The sequence below is a fragment of the Lagopus muta genome, chromosome 1, assembly GCF_023343835.1.
Source record: "Lagopus muta isolate bLagMut1 chromosome 1, bLagMut1 primary, whole genome shotgun sequence".
In the NCBI taxonomy this organism is placed as follows: Eukaryota; Metazoa; Chordata; class Aves; order Galliformes; family Phasianidae; genus Lagopus; species Lagopus muta.
The window spans coordinates 127,726,184-127,745,688 of NC_064433.1; the positions used below are offsets into that span (position 1 = coordinate 127,726,184).

General features: G+C 40.6%; 1 protein-coding gene across 1 annotated transcript in view; it reads left to right on the forward strand.

The window, feature by feature from the left end:
- Positions 1-19,505, forward strand: part of DHRSX (dehydrogenase/reductase X-linked) — a 160,969-nt gene that overhangs the window by 125,502 nt on the left and 15,962 nt on the right. Inside the window, exon 6 of the mRNA XM_048934489.1 lies at positions 8,259-8,466. Within this exon, the coding sequence (XP_048790446.1) occupies positions 8,259-8,466 (208 nt within the window). The remainder of the gene's footprint in view (positions 1-8,258; positions 8,467-19,505) is intronic.

The window sequence follows — 19,505 nt, forward strand, 5'->3', positions numbered from 1 at the left end:
AAACACCAGTCTTTTGTTTAAAGAGTTTTCTTTAAAAAACTTGATTTCTATGAAAAATATACTTCCTAAATTAGATAAGGCATTGTAAAAGTCAAATATTGTAGCCCCCAGCAGTTTTAGCATTGCCAGAATGCCTTACAGTCGTCGTAGCTTCATTGAGACTGGCTGCACACAGCACTATTCCAGCCACACAAGGAGATGACCGATGTGCCTGCGGATTGCAGTGTAGTGTAGGAGCCCTTAACAGTGATGCCAGCTGGAAGACATCGCTACAGAAATGTCCACGTGAAAGTAGGGGCTCTTCTCCTTTGCAACTTTTCTTTCATTGGCACAAAGTAGGGAGTTGGAGTCTGATTTTGATTACAGAACTCTGTTCATGGTGTTCCAGAGTGATGTAACATTGGGAGATCAAATAAATAGATAAATAAATAGATTCCAAACCAAACCAAAGAACTGTAAGGCAACATGACAGAGAAAGTGATTGCTGTCTTTATGTCTTATGGAGCTTTGAGATAACCACTCTGTAATGCTGACTATGGGCCACTTTGGATATTAGTACATTCCTAGTTTCTTGCAGTTTGGGGAGAGGTTTCTGTAGCTATTGTAGCTTAAGGGGAATCCAAGCTAACACAGTGAAAAAAGACTGTGGCACAGCAATCCTCATGCAGTTGAAAGAGATGATTCACAGGACTGCTTTTACTGTATGAAGAAATTCTCGTGGCTGAGGCCCTCCATCTTCTGCCTTGCCATACCATGGGTGCAGAAAACTTCAACTTTTTAATCTCTCCTATACCTGTTGGCATTTCAGCTGTATTTCTTCTTTAACCTAGCTGACTTCCAACAGAGACTTTTCATGATGAATAGCTGACAGTCTTTGTGAGGTTGTTTCTCACAATGTTTTAATTTATGCACTGAGTGCTGGTAAGTTTAACCTCTCTGTTTGAATCTCTGATGTTCTTCTTGTCAGCACATAAAAAACCTGTGAGAAGTAGAAGTTGTAAGATTGTTTCAACAAACAAAAAAACAATTTTGAAATTATTTTTGAGTGCCAGAGTTGCTACTGTTGTGTTGCTCCTCTGTTTTGACTGTGATGACACAAGATTTCCTACACAACATTGTCCTCATCTTGGTGGTGAATATGTACTTTGCTGTCTGAGTGCACATCCAAGCCACTTTTCCCCTGTAAGGCAGATCTGTCCTGCATCACGTCAAATATTTGCTCTTGCAGAACACATCACTTTCCCAAGTGCAAGGTGGTGCAGTGTGTTCAGCCCATCACAGAATGGAACTTTATCTTCATATATGGACCAATAAGTTTTATGCAATATACCTAAAATCTGCTAGCTACATTTCATAAGCTGTGCAGGATTTGAAATGCCAGCACTTTAGTATGCATAACCACTCTCTAGAATTCCCTTTCAGTCCCAGAATGAAAAGCTGGTCTGCAGAAGGCTACCCCAAGTTTAATGTGATTTTATCAAAATAGAAATAAGATTTGGAATTAAGTTATTACTGGTCCATTTTTGAGCCCTATGTGCACTGTTGTAGAAGCAAAAAATCACAGGAATACCCCTCACTCCCTTCAGTTTGAAAGCACTGTTGCAGGAGAACTGAAAATCTTTCTGCACAAATGTGTAGAGGGTGCCACAGAGCTCTTCTTGATATAAATCCAAGAGATAATGTTGAAAGACACGTGACAATATTTAATAACCTAAGATCCATGTTATCCAAGATATAGTATGAAAAGATACGTGCCAGTGATATTTCCCAATCACTCAAGAGAGGCACAAGGACACAGAATGTAGGTCTTTGAGCCTTGTTCTGTTTTCTGACTGCAGCAATGCAACAACTTGCTTACTTCTACTTATTTATTCATTCATTCAATGGAGATTTTTAACAGAATGAAGAGAAATCATTATGCTCAAATATCACTTCAGATATTAGCCAGTACTTAACTCTGCACCTTATGAACGGACTTCAAAAAATGCTTCAGAAGGGGCAATTTATTTCCTCCTTTATAAAGCACTATTATTTCTGAGAGAATGGAATTACAGTAATTGCAACTTGAACTGATCATCAATATTTAAAATCAACAACAACAACAAAAAATTAACGCCCGTTATTCACAAACAGAAAAATGAGGTTCTTTTAAATGTAGTGATTCTGCTCAGGCTTTGAGATGACCAGCCTCTGAGTCAATGCTTCATACATTTTAGAAGTGTGTTAAGCACAGAGAGTGGAGCTGCTTGCAGCAAGGCAGTGAACAGATCAGGAGGGCTCTTACCTGCCTGCCATTAAGAGGAGGGATCAGCCAAATGTCAATTATGTTTTGATTCCATCAGGATGACAGTAATGCCCAGAATGACAAGCTCCTGGTTGTTTTGCTTTTTATAAATATTTGTACAATAAAGACCTTTCTTCAGTAAACACAGTCCTTCAAAGACAATAGGCTAATTTATGTTCACTCTGCATTTCCTACATGCTGTTCCAAGGAGCTGGTCACTGGATGCTGCGTATTCGTACAGCTAACCATTTCATTTACTAGACCTGTCTTCTTCCTTTCCAACATCAGAGGTTCCTGGAGGCCCTAATGCTTGAACCTATATTCATTCCAATTATAAGTGCTAGAGCATTCAGTGGGAGTATGCTGAGGGGTAACTATAAGGTAGGTCATAGTAGCATCAATTGTTAACAGGACAACTATGTACAAAACATAACTCTAATAAAATACAAGTAAGTAGAATAATAGAATCATCAAAGTTGGAAAAGACCTCCAAGATCATCTAGTCCAACTGTCCATCTACAACCAGTATCTCCCCAGTGGGCATGTAAGCATTCTATGTTTTAGTTCTGTTTTATTAATGCATGTGTGTTTCTTTCAATTTGCAAGATACAGTTTTTTGGTGGTAACTTGGTCATTTCTCTTTTTTCCATCTCTCTGTATTATTTTTTTTGACGAAGGAAAAATCACAGTTGATGAGGCTCAGCGAATATGTTCCTGGCTTAAATATATATAGTACTGTCAGGAAGTCTGCTTAAATCTATTGATTTATATTTAGGACTCAAGCTTTGGTTTGTTAGAGAAAAAAAAACTACTTATGATAATCAGAAAAGACATACCTGTATTCTGCATTATATTTCTCCAGTTGTTTTAACATAAACTGCAAAATCTTTTAAAAACCTTGTGCTGCACTCCCCAGAGAAAGGAAATTTAAGACTGTGAAATCTTTATGAGTGCTTAATAATAGTCTTTTATATTCTTGACTAAGTAGTGGTGATGATATATTGCAAGATTAATACATAAATCATTAGGAGACTTAAGTCATTTCAATACATCAAGTCTGTGTTTTGCTTAATTCACTGATTCATCCTAAGGCATACATTGAAATTTTGTGTGGCCTTTCATTATAAGCCCCAGCATGTCACCCACATTTTGCATCACTTGTCTTCTAATGGAGCGCATTGCAGTCTGGTTGTTCTGCAGTTGGATCTTAACACACTCTGCCCTCCAGGCGAATTAACACACGGGAAATTGGGGAGCGTGGTGACAGCTGAGGGGAAGATGACACATGCAAGAGCAGTGCGGTGTGAGCGAGGTACAAGTCACACCACACTGCTAGCTGCAGCCGGGTTACACATAGCTGTGTGCTGCTCAGGGCAGCCACTGGTTCTTTGAGCCTATTGCTGAAGCAAGGTGCTCCGTGGAAGGGAAAAGATGCTGCATCTGTTCCCTTCCACATGTGTGCACAGTGCCAAAGCAACTGCTAGTGAATGAGAAAAAGCGGAATGCAGCTTGGGAAGCCTGCATGCAGCGGGCGTGAAGGCAGTGGCCTGTGCACAGCAGCAGTTTTGCTTCCCTGTATACTCACTAGGGAACTTGATCTGACTTCATGTCCTTGACTAAACCTGGTATCTCTCAAGATGAATGGGAGACCTTTACAGCACACAGATTGACTATAGCAAGCCAAAAAAAGAAACCAGAGTAAGCCTAGCTGCCAGGGGAAGTGCTAAACATGGATCCGGTTTTCGGAACTGGAGAGCAACAGACTCCGTGCTTAAATATCTAATTAGCCACTGCAGGCTCCGGTTTGAAATTTGGCTTCTCATTACTTTTTACAAGTACATTGACCCAGCAATGCTAAGGAGACTGCTACTGAAGAAAGCACCATGGGGATGAGCAGTAAAATCAGCTTCTGGTGGAAATAAAGAATAAAATCAGCACACCACAAGGCATTCTCTCACTCCACAACTTAATACCTATTTATTTTGTTCTGGCAGAAATGCAAACCAATCCTTTTCTCTTCTTCTCTCAATTTTTTTGCAATTATAAACTTTTCAGCCTACGTTGCAAAAAATTCTTAAGCCACAAATAATAATCTGTTAAAAATCGACCCGCAAGAAAACGCATACCCTGCCTTATCCCAATTCTTAATTCATCACTACGGAATTGTTGATGATATATTATTTTAAAAGGAAGAAGAAGGTCTTGTGCATTGCTACTCTCTTGGCTGGATTTCAAAGCAACTAATTAAATTCTGTCTGCCTTAGCTCTTCCTATGGTTTTCCATTAAGTGAGTTGGGCTTTGCCCTATTTTATCTGCATCAACATGGCAAAATGCTGCAGGGCAGCAACTCCAAGGGGAGACTGTTTTCTGTTGTGGGAAGAGTGGTCCACAGACAGCCCTGCTCACACAAGTGGGTGGGCATGAGCTCTTCCAGGTTCTCAATTCCAGACACAGCTACTAGTCTTCTTACACAGGCAGACAGTGATAGTACAAGGGGGAATGGCTTTAAACCAAAAGAGGGTAGATTTAAGTTAGATGTTAGAAATAAATTCTTTACTTGGAGAGTGGCGAGGTGCTGGCACAGCTGCCCAGAGAAGCTGTGGTGCCCCATCTCTGGAGGTACACAAGGCCAGGTTGGATGGGGCTCTGGGAAGCCTGAGCTGGTGGGGGGCAGCCCTGCCCATGGCAGGGGTTGGGGTTGGGTAAGCTTTGATCTTCCTTCCCACCTAAAACATTTTGTGATTCTATGTCTGTATGATTCTACCTGTCAGGCCATCCAGTTAGGAGGCAGATTTTCGCATACTGAGTGCCAGCCTACCTTGCTGTTAAGTAGTGGAACCCTGAGTTCTCAGGAGTTCCAGCATCACCTAGTATCCCTTGGGCAATGGTGTGCCAGTGCAGTCTGCTGGTAAGCTGCCTCCTGCTGTGCCTCAGTTAGCTTCTCATAAAAACATTTTTTTCAGACAACCTTTATAGCCTTCAGAATAGGAAAGCAATGTGGAAATGCACAGTGTCAACACTATTGTTTTGTTTAATAGACAACTATAATATCATTCAGTGTAGAAAATGTACATGGAGAACATAAAGCACCAAGAGAGACTACTTTCAGATGTATGGAGTTTAAATTGATATTATTCTATGCATGGACTACATGTATGTGCATGAGAGATGCAATTATGATACAGGTACAGGAGCATATTCCTTTCTCTTTTTCTGACTCATGAAGTCAAGACTAAATCTAATGAAGTCAAGTGAGCAGCATTGATTTTTTTTCTCCCAACGTGATGTTTTATCAAAATGAACCTAGTAAGACAAAGTCTCATGAGCAAAACAGTTGTTCAGTGTAAGTACAACTAAAACAGCCAATTATGTGCCACAGGTTATTTCTGTCTTGAATAGTCCTGTGGTGCCAGATTCCTGGAAAGCCAAGAGCACACACACACTGAGGAAATGGAAAGATAGCTGGTAAACATTGTAGGAGTTCTATCAAAGTGTCTGCTCCTAATATCCAATTTTGTGTCCTTTCTATCTATAGTATGGTACTGAAGTCTGATTTCCTGCTGCCTTGAAAATCATTTGCATCTCTGCTCTGGGATATAAAAGGCTTCCGTACTGATTGCGTAGCTTTTTATATCTTCTGAGCGCTTGTGTTTCTCCGACATAGTTATCTATGCAAAGTACAAGGCTTTTGAGGATCCGGCCCTTGTAGCTCGTGCTTCATTGCCACAAGGTAAGGAAAACAGCAGTGGCACAAAATGTGGGAACATGAAGTCATGGGGACTGCCTTCTGAAGATTACTGATAGCCAGGTGTGACCCAGGTAGAACAAGTCCAAGCAGTCTTGGCCCTGCTTCCCTGTGAGCTGCTGTGCAAGATCACTCTAATTTGATATAGTAGTTTGTCCTGAGCCCTGGCTTGGGGTTTGCCATCATCCTGGTGGCAGCTGCTGCCAGTTGGCTGCCAGAGGTGGCTGCAGCTGAGAGGGCTTCCTGTGGGGAGTGTGAGACTGTTATGCTGCATGAGACAGAAGGTGGTGGCTGAGCATCTGGCCCTTTGAGTTGCAGGGGCCGAAATGTGCCTGAGGGGGGTGACATTTTGAGTACCTCAGATCAGAGCATGGACATCTCTGAATTTAAAAGGTAATTGCAATTTCCTGACTAATGCCGAGTCACATTTACGTATATTTGTGCAGTGACTGTTCTTTATCCCAAAAATAGCCACTTTTCCACGAGGCACAGGTGATATCTTTATAATGATGGAGCTGCATTACCCAGCTGGGGCAGTTGGTTGGTGCAAGGGCTGGTCATGATCAGCTGTCTGTTTTCATCCTCTCTCAAATTACATAATGCTTTTGCAGCCTGTTGGTGTTTTGCTTAAAAAAAAAAAAAAAAAAAAAAAAAAAAAAAAAAATAGACTAGGGAAAAAAAAAAAAGCCCAAAAAATAAATAAAAAGAGCAGGATGCACTTGAAGTTCAGCACTGTTGTCTTTTACTTCCTACAGCTGAGCTGTAAGATTTACCATCGTGTCGCACAGTTTCTGAATCCATTAAGACAGCCTAACAGTTAAATTGCTTCTTAGCTCTGCAGAGTCAGCCTGTTAGCAAGCATGCAGTGGCTTCTGTGAGGTGTACAAGATATTCTGAATTTGGTGTTAAACAAGAATGAGGTAACAAAAAACAACAACAGCAACAAAAAGGCCAGGGTGAATTTTCTATTAATTCAAAATAAAACTGCATGTAATAACAATCACAGAAAATCAGCAACAGTAGCAGGTGCTACATCTGTCTGCACAGGGACAGCAGCAGCAGTGTTACTGCTCTGCAGGTCTTCCTGCAGAGCAGGAAGGGACGGGGATGGGGATGGAAATGGGCACAGGGATGGGGATGCAGATGGAGATGGGCATGGGGATGAGTATGGAGCCTGTTGCAGTTTTGCTGCCCCCAGGAGACTACTGTTTTAGGCACCTGCCCGCTTTACCTATGAGATGGATGTAACGTTAGGAGCTACCTCTGGTTCTGACAAGCACACATGCACAAAATAAGGCTAAATGAAAGGCCCATAGTAATTTGGAGAGGGAATTACTAATGCACAGGAATTTGTAGGAATGATGATGAGGCCCCTATTGGGAGGAGTGTTTTAAGTGACATACCAGCTAATTTTTCTGGAGCTAGGCTGCTTATTTAAAAAAAATATATATTGCTGTCTGCATGAAGTGAAACTATCTAATCAGTGGTTCTTGAAAAGTTGGACTTGAAAGAGAGGCAGATTTAGCATCCAGATCATAGACAAACAGGATGCTCAGCAGGTGGTTTTGCCCTAACTCCTTGTGTGTTTGTGTGCCTTTGCTGTACCTTATCTGGCAGAGTGAGGCAGCCACCTTTGCTGTAAGGGCTACGTATGACATAACTCTGGTCATGCTGACAGCCACTCTCTTTGCCCCATCTTCACATCCATTTCTAGCTGTGCGTAACCTGGTGTCACCAGGGCAGGTGCAACCACTGCCTTAATCATCTGTGCTGTGTCCAGTATGGGAGCCTTAATCAGAAGCTAGCAGGTCATGCTGCAACACAAAAAAAAATAACCAGAAGCAGTATGATGGGGATGGATTTATTGGTGGGAATATGGTGTGTGCGTGTGTAGGAACAGCGTGGTGAGGAATGGGAGGGTACTTGTGGAGGTATTTTGCAGATTGGCACCTCAGTGCTTTCTGCCAGTGATTCTGGCAGGTACTGTGTAAATTTGTATTATTTTTTTTCATAAATCAAACTTGGTATCTTATGGAATAATCATTGGAATTGCAGCAAACAGCACTCCTGCTACTGACAAGCTCTTTCTTGTGGAAGAAGACTCAGTGTAAAGCTTGCTGGCTATTGCCAAGTGCAGTATGTTGGATGTTTGTGCAATTCTGTTTTGTTCATGATTCTTTCCTTTTCATATGCATATCCCACCCTCCTTCTTTTTCTCTCATATACAGATGTTCGTATTCACCCCATGGAGCCTATGCCCAAAGCAAACTTGCCCTTGTGTTATTTACCTATCGACTACAGCATCTTCTGACTGCAAATGGAAGCCATGTGACTGCTAATGTAGTAGACCCTGGAGTAGTGAATACTGAGCTCTACAAGCATGTCTTTTGGGTTGTAAAAGTGGTCAAATGGATGACTGCCTGGCTATTTTTCAAGGTACACATTTATTTATTTTTTCCCATCGTTTCGTTGCCGAATCTCTACATCATGAATGCTGCAGTCAGCATGGAGCTGAATATGTTTCAGAGTGTGTTATGATGTTATATTTATTGCACTTTTCTGCACTGATGAGACATGTAACATTGACAAAGACAAGCCTTGCCCAGAACAAATGCTTATGTGGAAAGAAAGCTCACAGTGAGAGGAGTCGTACCCCTTTGTCTGTAGCTCTGCCCATGCACTGACTCTCTCCACTGATCTGTCCCTGTTGCTGCATGCATGGTAACAAAACTGCATTCTAACACAGAGCCAGAATATGCAAAGTGTTCCAAGGAAATACCTCATACGTCCTGTTATGAGAAGCAGGCACGATCTGGCACGATCTGCATGTATGCAACATGTTATAGAGAAAAGGGCACAGGAAAGAAGGAAGATGTACAAATGACAAAAACTGTTGGTGGGAATTGGATGTACTCCATGATGGGCATTTGAGCTAAGGAATATGGAGGAATGTTCATTTTGGTCTTCCGCTCTAAAATGTATTTGTAACAGTATATTACTTTCTGTCTTCTGTTCCTAATCTACATTAGAAAACTGAACATTGTTTATAAAACTCATTCAAAAGTGAGGCAAACCCATTCAAGGTTAACTTCAAATAATGTTTTGTACTGGTATAAGTAGATTCAATCTGAAATCAGTTTAGCTGCACAGGTGCACTGTTCTGATGTGAAAAAGCCTTACAAGGACTTGTGCTGAGAAAATGTACTCTTTCAGAACACAGTTTTGGATTAAGTGAATGGAAGCTGATTCCATTACAGCAAATTAAATATCCTAATTAGGATGAAGTATTTTAGATCAAGGGGCATGTTCCACAAAGCAAATTAATTTTAAACTTTGATATGGAAATGTCACTAGCTTTAATTTCAGAAATGAAACTGGAGGGTGGAAGAGTGGCTGTAAAATAAGATGCAAACAAGTCCATATTTTAAAAAAAAGAATAGTATCTTCTGAGAACACCTTGAAGATTGCAGTAAAATTGTAATAGGAATGCTCATAGTATGTAGTGCATTCTTAAAGAATCAGAATACAGCATTGCCAAAATGTATGTGCTAAACTTGTTTTGCCTCTTGTGAATGCCATTTTAAATAGCAGTCTCTAGTAATGGTGTTGTTTTTTAATCGGACCAACTTCACTTTGCTAATGTTTGACGTAGGTGTTTTGATGGTCTGCAGCATTTACTGGAGAGCCACAAAATTCTGACAAAACCCTGTGTGTCAGGTGAGGGTGAGAATTGAATGTCTTGTTTATTGCACTTAAGTCCGTTCAGTTTTATTGGTGTGCCAAGGGAGACATTTTTGTATTATACCGACCGTGTTTAGAAACTAAATGGGGTGTCACTGAACACATAAAACAAGAGTGGATTTATCACAAGAAGGACTCAGGTACTTAAAGTTGTACTAGTAATGCTGACTACAGTTCCTGATCATTTTGTATTTTTTTATGTGTGATACCAGTCAGAAGGAATACTGCATTGCAATGGGTGAAGGACAGATATACTGACTTGAGTGGAAGCAGTAAGTCTGTACATCCTGAAAATCAAATGCATCTACTGTTTCTTTAAGTCAGGATGTGTATCCTTAAGGCTTCAGTTAAGAAGGCTGAGATCTTTATATTTCTATATAAAACTTGTTCTATTTTTCCCGTATGTCTAAGAGAAGAAAGAGGGAAACTTTTACTGGCACTCTTCTCTTTCACTGTTTTACTCCCTCAGGCTTTGGACTTACAGCTCTAACTTCTACTCTTCTTGCTTAAGATATGTTTATGTGCTCAGGATTTACTATGTTCTCCGTAAGTGCATGGTGTCCAGTATTCTCACTTTTGTGAACAGGCATTCAGGTGTCTGCTGTTGGTCTCCTGCACTAGAGTAAATTCGCCTTGAGAAAAATGAGAAAGCAAGTATAGAAAAATTCACCTGTCTGATAATGCTAGCTGTGAGTAGGTGTTACAGATTTCTTCTCCCCTGGAATTTCATTCCCGAATGCGCTTATATGAGTATTTCTTCTAGGATTACGGCTGCAAAACAGTGAAAAGGAGGTGATATCTCTTTAATCATATTGGCTAAACCAACTGTTATCACCCTGAAGTATTCCAAAGTGGTTTCTAAATGTGCACAGGAAATTGCTTCACCTGCTGCAACCTGGCACTCTTGACAGTAAACATAGCCCAGATCACACTGGTGAGGAAATGCATCATGGATTTATCATATCACATTCTCTCAAGAGAGAGTCAACATGTTGTTTGATTTCATTCCAAATTGTGTCAGAGCCTCCACTACCTTTAAATCTGTTTCTTCCTACACTTTGGTCCCTGTGGCATTCAAATCAAATACTACTTTGGGATTACAGCATGGCCCTGACTCGTGTTGTCGGTGAGATGGCTTGGTGTGGCAGGCAGGGCTGTCAGCTCAACAACATCCACCTCGGAGCTGCCTTGAGATATTTAGATGCCTAAGCAAATAAACCTACAGCTTTACAAATAGGCCACGATATATACATGTAATTTACTCAAAGTATTAACAGCTTAGGTTTCTCAGAACTTCAGAACATTGTCTTCTGCTCTTCATAACAGCTCGGAAGAACCTTTCGCCAAATGTGTTTGTTGGTTTTTGTTTAGTTGTTGTTTTGTTCTGCTGTTTTGCCCTGACAAACTGGAATGAGAAGCATCCTGTGGAAATATGATAGGCCAAGATACAGGAGCTGGTGGTTGTCATAAAAATTGCAAAGCTATCACTTGCCTTTTAGAAGTGGTGGGACTGCTCTTCCTCAGGAAAGTGATAGTGATACTTGCTTATTAAAATTCCATTTTGAAAACATTTTTTCTACATTTTTAATAAAAGGGAGTTCCATTCGTTGCATGCAAGAGAGAAATTCTGTTTATTCTTCAAAAAGCAAATTGATTTCTACCCCACGACTGCTCAGTAAATAGAAGCTGACCAAAAAGACATTCATCAGGCATCAAATTGAAATGCAGACAGCTGTGCAACACACCAGTTTTAGTGATGTGTAGCGTCCAAACTGGAAGCCTAGAAGGTACCATTTCCTTCTCAGATACTTGTTTGGCTATAGATGCTGGATATTCATTTTTTAAGCCAGATGACCTCTGCTTCTGATACAATTAAAATGCCTTAGAAAATAAATAAAGAAACAAAAACGTTGACTGTCATAATGTCCAATATTAGGAACTGTTTTGCGACTTAAGGCTTCATTACGCTATTGATGGAGAAATATTTCTTGCACAGCAGTATTGTAAACTCCAAAATCTTCTTTATGACATGCTTGGTGAATGTGCTGTTATCAAATATAGTGAGTCCTTTCAACTCCTTCAGATCGGTATTTAGAAGGCATTGCGGAAAGAAGATATCGGGTCTTGTGTCAGCTGTCATTTACAAAGATATAGAGCCATATGAGTGACTACTGACTGACAAACTGAAAATGAGTTAGATGAGTGACCCACGAGCCTGTGAAAGTGAAGGGAAAAGGCAGAATCAAGAATACAGGCTAGAAATCAAGCAATATAAACCAGCTCATTTCTTTCATCTGTCAAAATAAGCTTGCTTGTGATTTTCCCATAACATTTTTAAAAAGAATATTTTCAATCTGCTACTAGAAAACAGGATCTAAAGTACCGGAATTCATCATTCATTCCAGATGACATAGTCATGCAGGTCTTATTGCAGCATTTCTTATCCAGACTGTCCCTTTGGCACTCTGAATGTACAAATTTCATTTCATCTTCTTCCCTGAGGTGTCAGAAGACAAAAGCATCACCACACAATAACACCAGCTCTACAGAACTAGAATAATTAAATTCTGCAGCTGAAAGCAGCAATTCATCAGCACCAGCATCTTTAGTCCATGTGAGTGTGTGGTCGTCATGTAAAGGTAGTCTGGAAGTTTCTCAGAAATCGAAAACTCCTTGCATAAACTTGTTAATTATGGCTAATTTTTGCAAAAGGCTTTTCAGATCAAAAGTGGGGATTCTGATCAGACTCAGAGAGATGGAAGCAGTCCACATTATCCCAGTACTTAAAAAACAGGTTCTGTTTTTGTACATAACATTCAGGGATTTAAGCTTCGGGCCTTTCATTCCTTATTAGAGACATAGGACTTCTTTTTTGTCTAGGAAACATTTGATTGTACAACCATAGAACAGTTAGTTTTAGGGGGAAAGATGGAGAGACTCACCTGAAAAGGAAAATGAGCAGGCTGCCTTTAAGTTACCAAATCCTGGTGATCTGGGAATTTTTCTCATATGTTGATGCCTAGACATGGGTAGGTACCCAGTTACTGCTTTTTAGGGGATATGTGGATGCTTTATTTAAACTATTAAATTAGAAGGGTAAGGAGCACAGAGTGTTTGCTGTTCTAATAAGTGTTAGACCCTTCTGAAGTAGACTGATTGTAAGTGCACACCCACATAGCATTTGAACCTGTTTCCCAGTGGGGAAAAACTGAGGTTTTCCTGTGGGTTCTATGCGTGTTCTCAAGTCAAAGTAGCTGGAACATTTATGAGATGTACTGAGAGTTGCCACAGGGTGCTTTGGTGACATGAAAGTGAAGGATTTGTGTTGCATGTCTTGTTGTGCGGCTTGTGAATGGGTAAGGGTGCTGCACAGGGGAGTGCAGAACTGGTGGGATTGTGCTGGAGAACTTCAGAGGGAGTCAAGGCTATTGAAGTTGTTTATACAACCTATTTGGAGCAGCCGCTGGAGTGATCTATCCCCAAACCACACCCAGCTTCCTTTTGGAGGAAGCTGGTTAGAACAGGCTGAAACAGGGCTATGGAGCATGCTAAAAGTGAAGCAGTAAGCGCAGAGATCCATCTCATGTCCTCTCCCACAGTTTTAGTCATTTAGTTAAAAAGAGAAAGTAATCCTTTTTGATTTTTTTTCCCTAACAGTGAGAATTTGGAAGACTTATCTTCCATCTTTCCAATGTTCACAGGACAAGAAAATTATTTCCACAGCTAATCCTGCCTGAAGGACTGACTTAGTTTGCGAAATGGTATAAAGAAACACAGGGTAAACCTACACCATACAGTGTGTATTTATACAGTAAAAATCCAGACTTGCTTATGTAGAATTGGAGTGAAATAAATAAAATTTTATAACAGATTTTACCAACAGGTGAGAAGTACACTGAAAAAGGATGTTTATATTGAGTGAGCAAGTGTTTATTCCTGTCTCCTGCATGGTGAAGGACTGCTGATTTATCTTGACAACTCAGGCAGATTTTTTCATTCTGTCTGAAAATAATTCAGTTTATGTCCAGGAGTTTAAAAAATACTTTCTTGATTGCTGCAATGGAAAAGCAGTAAGTAAGCAGTTAATTCATGAAAAAAAAGTGAGCCCACCCATTGTTAGTGCGTCAGCAGATGTCCAGCCCTTAAGCTTGCCTGGGCCACAGTGAGTGAAAAAGAATTGTCAAGGGCCATACCTGTGAAGGTTGCTCCAAAAGTAATGTCTCCAAATTATTTCCAGGGAAAGTACAAGAGATGAAAAGAGCACAATAACACTGTTTAATAGAGCAAGTTCTCAGCCATAAAGCACTTTTTGGCAACACAGTCGCTGCCATTAGTTATTCATTTTCACCAGTGATGAACAAGAGCCTGTATGCTGCTCTTGTAACAATCTGCTCCAGTGGAGATGACCTGCTGTCACTATTGCTGAAACGCACCACCCACTGCCTCACTGTACTCACGTACACTGCTTGGACAACAGAAACATTAAGCAAGCATCTACGAATGTCAATGGGTGTCATATTTTCTGCATAGAGGAATGCAATTCCACACCTTTGCTTCATCTGCACTTTCATGTCAGATGCCGTTGTGTGAGACTGCCCCTCTGCTGCCATCTGTCACACAGCAATGACATGTAATAGAATATTGGTGGAAAGGTTCAGTCTCTACTGCCATACCACCAAGATCCACCTCTGATGTTGAGAGCCAATGTAATACAACAGGAGGCATTATTTTTGGAGCAGCACTTATAAATTATATAATACAGTTAATGTATGTAAGTAATAAAAAAATAATAATTTGTAATGGTTTTTATTAAAACAGACAAAACAACAACAAAATCGTAAATTTTGTGAGATATTTGACCTTGTTTTTATGAAACTAACGCATCACCCTTGTTCAATGGCAGCAGTCACAATTCTTAGTAGAGCTCTCAAGGTGTTTGTTGGAGATTTTTGATGAAATTTTACTCTTCCTGTGCTTCATGTTTGAAAATAATTGCTAGCAAACGTATGTGCTACCAAAAAAGTGATGACATGATTAAGACATGAATGTGAAGTAAGAGGTATTTCTCTCTGGTGGTTTATAAATATCCAGTAAAGAAATACAATCAAATATTTGATTGAAATTCTGTACATTCCATTTTAAAATTTATAGGTAATGCATTTATGTTGACTGAAAATGAAGTCACAAATATACCGAAAAAAATCATGATTTTTTCAGCAATCCTGAAACTTCCTCTCAAATTCCTTTATCAAAACGAAAAGCACAGCTGCATATTCTTTAGGAGGAGAGTCAACTGTTTACAAGGGTTGATAATGGCAGGACAAGGGGAAGTGGTTTTAAGTTGAAGGAGGGAAGATTTAGATTGGATGTCAGGGGGAAGTTCTTCACAAAGTGACGAGGTGCTGGAACAGGCTGCCCAGAGGGGTCGTGGATGCCCCATCCCTGGAGATGTTCAAGGCCAGATTGGATGGGGCCCTGAGCAGCCTGGTCTAGTATTAAATGTGGAGGTTGGTGGCAGGAGGTTTGGAGCTTAATGATCCTTGAGGTCCCTTCCACCCAAGTCATTCAACGATTCTATGATTCTCTGCTCACAGGGCTGTGTTTTACCAGTGTATCAAAATGCGTAACATTATTTGCCATCATTTGAGCTGGCACTGCACTGCACCCCATGCCCTGGTTTCAGTCCAGATTGGGTTAATAGCTGACCCATGTTTCGTTGGTGTTGAGTGACAGGGAAGAGCTGCTGCCATGATGGCACAGCAGCAGGCGATGCAAGCCACAGTGAGAGCTAGGCCAGACTACTTGTGGCCAATGGGCCACAGGGTGGATGTGTCTGCACTGAGTATTTTCATATTCAGAACCCACAGAGTTAGCTAGGGAGGACATTTTCTATTTTCAGTTTATTTCTTGCTAACACTTCTTATACTACTTTCCCTTCTATGTAGCTAATAAGTGTATATGGTAATCTATACTCACTTAAATGTATTGATAAAAATGGAGCAAAAATAAAGAAAAGGATAATTTGCTGCGTACCAAATATGTATCAGGAACTTGGTATGGATTCCTATCAGTTAAGAGGGAGAAAATCACTTCTAATTTAGAGTACTTCTAGTGTACTTTAGTACTTCTAATGTAGAGGCCTCAAAAAGAGGTTGAAAGATTGGGGAATTCTTAAAATTTCAACTAGACTATTAGCCTTTCAGTTTTCAATTCATAATATCTATAATTAGGGGTTGTTCACCCCATAAATCTCAGCATGCACAGTCTCTCACTACTCTTAATTCTCCTTTACGCACCTGGGGAAGTTCCAGCTCCATCACAACGTAATTAAAATTGCATTTTTCCTTCTGCCAGATAACAGAATGGTGTTTGAAACTTGAGCAGCAGAATGCAGGCTAGTTGCTAGCCTTTCTCATACAAGTAACTCTGAGATACCTTTCTGAGGGAGAGAGAGCAAAAGAGAGGTGAACACCCCAGAGCCCATTGACGTGAGCCACGCTGCAGGGATAGTAACAGGAGTTACAGGCAGTTTGCCTCTTCCATATCAAAGAGCCATAACACTGAGTTAAGGAGAAGGACCACTGGCTTAGCCATGGAAAATGCTGCCACTGATGGTGCAAGTGAGCAGAAGTTTGGAAATAGTAGATCAATAAAACAAGGAGATGGAGAGGAAGATATTGTGGGAGTGCGTATTCGCACTGATACACACAGAGCTTACCAGCAGGTGTTCATTCATTACAGATCGGTTAGTATCTACCTGGGGGTGACCCGCCTGAATTTATTGCTGTTTTGTTACTGTTTGTGAGTAATGGATTCATTAAAAAAAAATTCTGATAAAAATTTATATTGCAGAGCCCTATCACCTTCAGCCCCTCTTACTACAAAAGAAAGAATCTTAGGAGTGTTTTGAAGATTGGTGTTTTACAGCCACTCTTCTCCCACTCTCCAAACGTGGCATTCCTTAATTAATCAGTAATCTAAGGAGACTGATACAATCTTTCAGTGTGAAGTAAGGAAACTTCTATGAACAACACAGACACAGTTTCTAGTGCTTATCCTGAGCTTTCAAAAATTGTCAGAATGTGCAGAGTTCTGCCAAGAAACTGCAGACATAGCCTTTTCCCATGGATTAAGGCAGCTTGGAAGCCACCTCTGACAGAGCCTGGAGTTCATGAATGGCTGCAACATGAATGCCCACATCATCAGGGCTCTTCACCCGGTGATCTCCATACATTAGTGGAGTCATTTCTAATATTAGATCTGTTTTATCCTTTAGATAAAGGGTACCCCACAGTTGGACACATGAATCAAGTCTTTTGAGTGCTTGTTTATCCCTGTGAGCTACAAAGGGGCCCTTTGGTGACTAGCTCAGCTGTAGACATCTCTGCTGTATAACATCATTAAAAGTCATTAATTTAATTGAGATGAATCCTATCCCAAAATACAGGATATTAAATCTGTCATACTTTAAAAACTAGAGGTACTTTTAAAGGACTGAAGACAGCGCATGTTTGGCTGTGCACAGAAGAGAGTAGGAACTAGAAATGTGTGTTCACATATTCAGAGAAGAAGTAATTTGTAGGCACGTTGGTTCTTCAAATGGCAACATCTAGGTGTTCAGAATATTAGACAGTTTACCAAACAAATGATAAATGTATTCATAGGCAGCCATAGATGAGGTAATCCCAGTTGCTTATGAAATGTATTTCTCATATATGTTTATGATCCATCTTGTGCTTCCACTATCACATACATAATGGGCATTTAAATAGGCAGTTATATGTTTTCTATATCCATTTATAATAGTTTCATATGCATAACAAGAGACTTAAGAGAGAGAACCATGAAAAGCAAACAGCATCAACCATTTGAAAAATAACTGGAAATAGTGTTTTTTGTATTTTTTAATAAGCAGATCATCCGGCACCCAATTTCGAATTTTGAAGTTTCAATTCAAAGGTCGCTTAAATAACTCTGGCTTTAATAAAGATTTTGTAAAGACAGCAATTGTAATTGCCATCTCTAAACGTTTGTGTTTGCTTTTTTAGAAAGAGCCCTGACATACTGCAAGATACAGTTCATGTGACTCATTTTATTCTGATTATGTTCTCAGTTAAATATTTGGGATGTTGGGGATTTTAATGGGTAAAACTGAGAAAACTGTATTCCTGCAGCCGGCAGCAGCACGCTGAGGCTGCATGTATCCTGGGAATGGAGAGCAGCACTGACTGACTTATTCAATAGTTTTGCCTGCCAAGCTCTTGAGATGCAAAATGCAGTCTTCCAAAACGTCTGCCACTTGTCTCAGACTATCCTGAGATGATTAAAAATGTAGAGAGAGAAAAGCTGTGCCATTGTTTTTGGAGCTCAGTGTTGAAAACAAAATTAGACACTACGAAGATTCTGACAAGTGGAGTTGGTCTAAGAATGAACATAAAAAAGGCACCATGGGGCAGCACGTTTATTTTTTTTTGTCAAGGTTGTGCATCACCCAGGTGCAAAGGGTAATTTTATGACTACCCAACCTATGAATTTAACTTGTTCATTTCTCAGAGGGGCGTTCAGTTGTCTCCACTCTCATGAGTCATGAAAAGTGAAAAAAACCCCGTTGTGAAATAATCCCCATTTTCCTTTGCATGTAAGTCGATGACTTCCAGGACAATTTTGGTACTTCATAGAATCATAGAATCACAGAATGGCCTGGGTTGAAAAGGACCACAATGGTCATCTAGTTTCAATCCCCCTGCTGTATGCAGGGTCACCAACCACCAGACCAGGCTGCCCAGAGCCACATCCAGCCTGGCCTTGAATGCCTCCAGGGATGGGGCATCCACAGCCTTCTTGGGCAACCTGTTCCTGTGTGTCACCACCCTCTGAGTGAAAAACTTCCTCCTGATATCTAACCCACACTTCCCTGTCTCAGTTTAGGACTGTTCCCCCTTGTCCTGTCACTATCCATCCTTGTAAACAACCATTCCCGCTCCTATTTATACGCTGCCTTCAAGTATTGGAAGCTCACAATGAGATGTCCCAGAGCCTTCTCTTCTCCAAGCTAAACAATCCCAGTTCCCTCAACCTTTCCTCACAGGAGAGGTGCTCCAGCCCTTGGATCATCTTAGTGGCCCTCCTCTGGACCCACTCCAAGAGATCCACGTCCTTCCTTTAGTGGAGGCCCCAGGACTGGATGCAGTACTCCAGATGGGGCCTCACAAGAGCTGAGTAGAGGGGGAGAACTTCATCAGTGGCTTTGCACAAGTGAACCACTAAACAAGTAAATGATGCCCAAACCTAAAAGCATGCAGGTCTCATTCTTGTTGTGTGTTCTTGTAGCAGAGATTATCTGATCAGGCTTTACATCCTCCTTATGGAGGACTGTCCTAGTGAAGTATTTCAAATGTACATTCCTGCTCCTTAGGGATTCTCCTTGATCTCGGGCTGGCCTTTTATATTTCCTGCTTGGTTTGGGCTTGTGGCATGTGTGTCCTGTTTTATCTGCCTATTATATAGAGAAGTGGATTAAGGCTGGCACAGATTCACTGAACCTTAATCCCTTTAGAGGGCCTGCAGGTCTCTAGAGGCAGTAAGTACTTCAAATGTTGATACTGCTAGATTCAGCTGGTACTGCTTGAAATCCATTCAGAAAGTGTATCTGGAAGTCAGAAAGCAGAGAGTTTTACATGGTCTTTTGTTTTTATAAATGCTGTTGCTCTGTTAATACTATTTTATGTGCATTC